The sequence below is a fragment of the Austrofundulus limnaeus genome, unplaced genomic scaffold (genome assembly GCF_001266775.1).
Source record: "Austrofundulus limnaeus strain Quisiro unplaced genomic scaffold, Austrofundulus_limnaeus-1.0 Scaffold49, whole genome shotgun sequence".
Lineage (NCBI taxonomy): Eukaryota > Metazoa > Chordata > Actinopteri > Cyprinodontiformes > Rivulidae > Austrofundulus > Austrofundulus limnaeus.
The window spans coordinates 1049269-1056326 of NW_013952451.1; the positions used below are offsets into that span (position 1 = coordinate 1049269).

Consider the following 7058-nt stretch of genomic DNA (forward strand, 5'->3'; position numbering starts at 1 on the left):
TTACTTGGCATCTGAAAATACATTTCCTCAAAGGTGTTTTTAATCTGAAAAGAGCTTCACTGAGAGAGAACTAATGTTAAGAGCTCAGCAGAAAGTTTAATTTTCACTTTCAGTTTCACCGGAGAGCCTGCATGAATCATGGGCAGGGTGTGTGGGGAGGGGGGTGAGGGGGGCACTCTGCCATGAGGAAGTTCGGCATAAAGACACGTCCCAGGGGCGTTTCTGGTCCCCACCTGTCGTCTTGCTCCTCAGCATGGCTGCCTAAAAACGCTGCAGGATTTCTCAAGCATGCATGAATGAGTCAAAGCAAGGTTTTGGACATGGTTTTTTTATGAGAGTATAACATTATAACATGATATACAACTCAAAAAAGTTGATTTTACATGATATTGCCCCTTTAAGATTACACACCTTGCCCTTGGACTGATCTTTGCTGGTAAACCACTCTGAAATGTCCATTTATATCAATCTGTAGCGTTTTAAATCTACATATATTTTAGAGTAGATACAATGCCTGTCATCTGTTCCCTCCGCAGAGGTGTCTGGGTTCAAGATTCAGAACAAGCTGCTGGGTAAATGCCTGCAGGTAGAGGAAGGAACTACAGGAGGAAGAGTGTCGTTAGGAGAATGTGGCTCAAACTCACACGTGCAGGAGTGGCACTGGCTGTCAGAGGGCCGTATCAGGAGTCAACACACTGGAGAGTGTCTGACTGCGCCGAGTCAGGAGTATGAAGGTGTCCTCCTGCAGCCCTGCGTCCTCAGAGGAGCTGCTGCAGACGTAGGAGGAGAGGCAAGCAGCCAGGATTGGGCCTGCTCAAAGAAAGGCCACATCACTTTGATGGGAAAAGGGCTGCACCTTAGTGCTGCTAAAGAATCCTCATTAGTCTTTGTGTTGAAGGAACATAAACAGGTAATGTTTTAAAGAAGAACGACCTCTTTTTTTGTTGCGGATATGACTTAATAGATATTACTCAAGCATAAAATGCGAAATTCACATTTTACCTTAGAAAAGTTTGTCCTATAAGCATCTCAAACAGATCAAACAATGTTGTGGGTTCTCCTACAGGGCGGCAGGTGGCGAACACTGGATAACCAGACGTTGTGCGATGACAGAGACAGCAAAGAAAATCTAAATCAGCTCCATCACCAGCAGGAGGAATTGGAACAGAGGGTTTCTCCAAGTCATATCTCTGATCTGAATACTCATGCAGAAACTTGTAAGAACTAAAGATATTATTTCCTATATTTGTGTTCTTTCTGTGTTTTTCAGTCTAAGTAGTAAAAGGCCTTTGATTACAATTTGCATCTACTTTTATGCAATAACTTTAGATTCTTTCTAACAATTTCAAGAATGCCCATTTGCAGGCAATGTTTAGTTCAGAGAAACATGTCTACATTTAATCAATCAACACTTGTTTTTTTAATATTTCAATGTTCTTGATTATAAGGTTACATTTTTAATAGCATATGTTCTATTTTTTTTAATTGATGGCCTCCCTTCTCCCCCTGTAGCCATCCTCTCCACACCATTATTATGTTTTTTTTAATAATAGAAGAAAAAAGAAAAAAGTGAAATGCATTGAGAAAGAGTGAAAAAGAGATTAGAAGATTTGTAAAATATATGTTGAGAAAACACAAGACAGCACACCGGACTTCTCGGCTCCACACCTACAAAACAAAGATAGCAAAACCACAGCAACAAAAATGCATAACTATGTAATTATAATGACTTTAGCCTTGCTGAAAACTATACCCATTTACAAATATGAATATATACACAAACATACCCCTACCTCCATATCCAAACACTTTCATATATAGCATATGTTCTAGTGTCAAAATCGTTAACATGTTTTGCATTAATCAATACAATAATCAATATTTTAAACTATTTTCAGATAAACAAAACATTTCAAATGTCCAAAAATTCCTACCATTTGTACTTTAAAAAAATCCCAAATTGTCATTTTTGTTGGCTGATTTAAAATATTTTGATGTTTTAATTTTTTATACGGAAGGAGCCCATGATAATATTTCCTTTCTGCTAGTTTCAAAGAGGATTTTTAACATAATATAATTAATTGTAATAAAATATACAATAAACAACAAAATAAAATACAAGGCTGTCATCAACCATTATGTACATTTGATGCAGTCTCTTTGTGACTCACCCTGGATCTGCTTTTAGAATAATAGAATAAAATGTCCTAATAATAAGAATCTAACTGAGTTAAGTGCTCATTTCCCTCAACCTCAGAGAACATGGAGCTGGTCCACCAAACAGCACCACATCTCAGCAAAACTAATTTATGTTGTTTCACTGGAGCAAGTGGTCCTGAGTGAACAGATTTTACTTTTTACATTGAAACAGAGTGGACAGTGTGTTATGAAACAGTTAAGTTACATGCACCTTTATTCAACTCACATAGCGGGCAATCTGGTGAATTTTCACTTCCGTATTATTACTTTGCAGAATCTAAAGTTCCCAATTAAAACCTAAACATAATATAACATGAGAATCTCAGTATTTTCCAACAGAACCTAACACAGTTTCTTTGTTTTATTATTTATTCATTTTATTAGGTTGTTCAAACAAGAAGAAAAAAAATCTATATATAATAAAAGAAATCATAAATGAAATGAAGGGAAGCAGAAAATAAAAAAGTCTTCTCTGTATTTAAATCTAAACAGGCTGAAATAATTACTTTTAACTGCATGCACTAGATGACTTTTTTCTTCTTCTTCTCATCCAGTTGAAGGCATTGTGGGTTCTATTGGTGCAGAAGTATATTCTTTAAAAGATGGACTGAATCCAAACTTTGTTAGCACCAAATCCCCTGCAGATCCAACCATGGTGTTTTTCAGTTTGGACTATGGTGAGTTTGGTGCACTATAATGAACAAAATCCTTATCATTTTCTCTTTGGAAAGACTTGATTAAACCAAAAAGCTTAACAATAATTTCTGTCAAAGGTGTAATTCTGTTTTTCTACCACTAACTGGAGCTAAGTGATTGAAAAATAGCTGGCAAAGGTTGCGGTAGAAAGGAAGTGAAGTGACATTTGTAAAGAAAGTCTCAGAGTTGTAAAGTAACTAAGTACAAATACTTTGTTACTGTACTTAAGTAGAATTTTTGGTTATCTGTACTTTACTTGAGTAATTATTTTTCAGCATACTTTTTACTTTTACTTATTACATTTTTACGCACTTATTTGTACTTTCTACTCACTACATTTTTAAAAAAGATAAGAAGTAGAAAGTCGTTACTCCTATTTTATTCTGAGTTATTACTTAAACAAATACTATCCTTATAAATTTTGTCTCCTGAATAGGGTGAATTTAATTGTGATTGGATGAGAAGTATAAACATGTATCATTCTGACACACTATTAGCTTGTACACAACCCATCACAGCTGCACGCCGTTAGAAAAAATACTTTTTGGAGAAGTCATCTCCAAATAAATGTCATTTTGGAAAATCTAACTGCTCACTACTTTTACTCAGTACTTTTACTTTTAATACTTAAGTAGATTGTGTATCAGAAATTTACTTTTGATACTTGAGTACAAAAAACATCAGATACTTTAAGACTTTTACTCAAATAATATTTTTAGAGAAGACTTTAACTTTTACCAAAGTATTTTTATGATAAGATACTTGTACTTTTACTCAAGTATCACTTTGAGGTACTTTATACAACAATGGAAAGTCTAAATGAGTCATTTGAAGACAAATGTGAGTCGGTAACAATAAAATAAATAATTAACCCTGTGGATTTTGACTATGTGATGTCCAAATGTGTTTAGGAATGGGCTGGAAGATAACCATGCTGGTGCTAAGCTCTTTGGCTTTGGTCCTAGGAACTGCAATTTTAATCCTTAGTGTCTACTCTAACAGGTGAGGACTGTAACGCTCACACACATGCACATACCCACTGTATTTTTAGGGAATTTGCATTGACATTCAAACTTTTCCATGCCTCAACCCTGACCCCTGAAAGAATGCCATTCCTCATCATGTGAATGTCCCATAGGTAGCAACTGGTCTCCACAGGTTGTGGTCCCATTAGGGAATACCTGCCCGTACAAGCACACACAACACACACACAGCACATGTTTGTCCTTTAGTCTATTACACAATGCACTCACAAGCCTTATGTTACAACTTGTATTCATCGCAGCTCCTCCTAACCCTGTCTATAACCTCATCCTAAATCCTGGCCTTAAAACCAAGCCTTAATTCTAAAAGTTTTTTTATGACCTGTGAGCTGCATGGTTTGAAGAATAAAAGAAGCACAAATTATAAAAAGCACAAAAAACAGCTAAATGTTAATATGCAGTTGCATGTTTTGTTCGTTGTTGATTTCTTTTATTATCCTTTTTTTCTTTTTCTTTTTTACCAGAAGGAAGAAAGTTCTTTGTGTTTTGAAGTCGTACACTCCACGCCCAGAGATGAGTGTTCCTGGATCCCCCGCGCCTGGTGAACGAGTCCCGCTGACCCAGCATGCCATGCAATTTCCTCACTCCTCTCCGAGCTTATATCGAGGAGAGATCCTGATCGAGTGGAAGGACGGCACCGTTACTCCCCTGTACGAGGCCTGAGGCCATGAAACCGCCAGCACTGACTTGGACAGGATTGGTTTTGTGTGTGTCTGTGTGTGCGCACACTGGCATTTTGTGTAAGGCCATGTCTGTTATCCTGGGTGTGTGTGTGTGTGTGTGTGTGTAGGGGGGGTAATAATAATAAGACTAACAGCACTCAATGCAGGATTAGGGTTTCTGTTATTGTTGGCAAAAGTTTAACTCTGTGCTTTAGGCCGTTTCATAAAGATGAAAGTTTGTGGATCAGATGTGCCTTAAAGGTTTTAGATGCCAAAAGGGAAAAAAAAATTGAAATAAAAAAGAAGCATGGTGTAGTCGTCAGAATAAAAACAACACTTTGAAGGGGACTGGGTTGGGATGTTTACATGTTTAACAGAAACATTTTAAACTTAGTCTAAATGTACCAGATAACTTGAATTCAATTAACTCCAGTGTGTTGGCTTTAATAGTCACTTGTATATGATTGTTAAATTGTTTAACAGGTCTTGCCCACGTGAAAGGAATATACTGTACATCCACAGAGTTATTTCAACTGGATTCCACTTAATGACCAATCAATCCTTTTTTTGTTCTATTTTATATATTTTAGCCATTTTTAAGAATTGTTAACCCTTAAATAAGTAACACAAAACACAGTCACATCTGGAATAGTTTAAATAATACATGTTTGTTGCTTAAATGAGTAATTGTATTGATGACTAGAAGGTCACTAACTTCAATTAATCAGTTTTCTTCAATGATTGGTTACATCTGTTCTTCTAGTTTTGTTTTTGTCTCCAACCAACATACAAATATGACATTTTACAATCTCCTTTCACTCAGTTCAAGAATGGTTTTCAATAAACCTTACAATTTTTGCAACATTTAGCCTCTCTTGATGTTTCTCTTTTTAATATATACAGTTGAGCTGTATCTCCCTACTCTGTCTCTGCACACAAAAAAGCATTAAAATATTGTTTTCTGGTTGACTGTTTGCTTTTGTCTTGATTGTTTGTAGAGGTCAGCAACAACATTGTCATTGGGCATTTTACTTGCTATGTTTCCTTGCTGAGTCAGATCTAATGCTGGGTACCAACCAAGACCTGAGCCTGTGGGTACACGATTGTTGGTCAGCAATATGTAACTATTCAATTTCACTTAACTTGTAAATATACATTAGATAGTATGATATTCTGATTGTAAAACCTACACATGTACTCATGGCACAGTTTTAAATGGCAGCTGAAGATAAAGGCATGTCGCAAATATTGGAAATTAATGCACAAATACCATTAACCCATTGCACTTCATTGCTTTTCATGCATCAGGGTTGATTTTCAATTCTGTTTGTTTTATTTATTATTTATTAACCTTTATTTACCCAGGACAAAACCCACTGAGATTACAGATCTCTTGTGCGAGGGAGGCCTGGGCCTGAAGGCAGCCTGTGTTTACGCAAGCACAAGTACATACAAACTCTGCACAGAAAAATCCCAGGTCCAAACTGGGGTTGAATTTTTTTTATCTCAATATCTCAATGATCTTCTGCACTTTCACTCCAGCAAACCAACTAGCGTTAAAAGTCTCCAAAACATGGCACCTTATGTCTATCCTAAGGCTTGAAATGTTTACAACTTTTAAACTGCACAGCATTTTATTAATTTTTAATAAGGTAGGTTTTATAATTCCTTATTTGGCACTTATTATTATGATGGTTTTGCCTAGCTGTATGTTTGTGTTTCATCTGCTCAGCCCTTTGATCAACCTATGCAAAGGCTTTGGATGTAAAGTTTGAGTTGACATGAGGAATAAATTGAAGTGGGGCGGGGTACACTGTTGCTTGTGGTACAGCCTGTGAAAACATGTTTTTTTTTTCTGGCATTTCAGTAAAAAAAGACCTAAACTCTCTGTGGGGTAGAATGGAAAGTTTTTGCTATTTTGAAACCTTGACATGTTGGTACTCGTGTGCCTTAAAACTAGCATCTGACCACAAATGGCATCTGCTCTACTTCAGAAACACATCAATAACATGCTGGGAATTAATTTTTTTTATTTTTTTATTTTTTTATTTTTATTTTTTTGTATAAATTAAAATGAATGAAATGATTTAGTTTAATACAGTATATATGTATGTTTAACTATCACTAATGGCAACCAAAACATTATTTTTACTCCCAAAGAATTAATCTTTGTAGCTTACCTTCAGGTAATATTCAACAGAGATAACGTCACAGTTATTAATAGAGTAGATGGCAGAAGGAGGAATCAAAACATTGCAGAAGGCTTTTACTTCAGTGATTGGTCCAATTTTCTCCACTAGACTTTTGAATGATGTTTTCATCTTAGTTTTGGTGGTTTTGTAAACACAGTACTCAATTTTCTGCTGCAAACAGAACTTAGGTCTCATCGATTTAGATGAGGAGTTGAAGACATTGGCAAAAACAGACACTATGTTACCTAAAGAAAAAATAATGACAA

At 35.9% G+C, this 7058-nt stretch overlaps 1 protein-coding gene across 1 annotated transcript in view; it reads left to right on the forward strand.

Annotated features, from left to right (window-relative positions):
• LOC106517497 (uncharacterized) overlaps window positions 1-6428 on the forward strand; it is an 8981-nt gene extending 2553 nt beyond the window's left edge. Inside the window, exons 2-6 of the mRNA XM_014008369.1 lie at window positions 537-910; window positions 1067-1217; window positions 2754-2876; window positions 3807-3897; window positions 4403-6428. Coding sequence (XP_013863823.1) covers window positions 537-910; window positions 1067-1217; window positions 2754-2876; window positions 3807-3897; window positions 4403-4601 — 938 coding nt within the window. The 3' untranslated portion in view covers window positions 4602-6428. The remainder of the gene's footprint in view (window positions 1-536; window positions 911-1066; window positions 1218-2753; window positions 2877-3806; window positions 3898-4402) is intronic.
• Window positions 6429-7058: the final 630 nt, after the last annotated feature.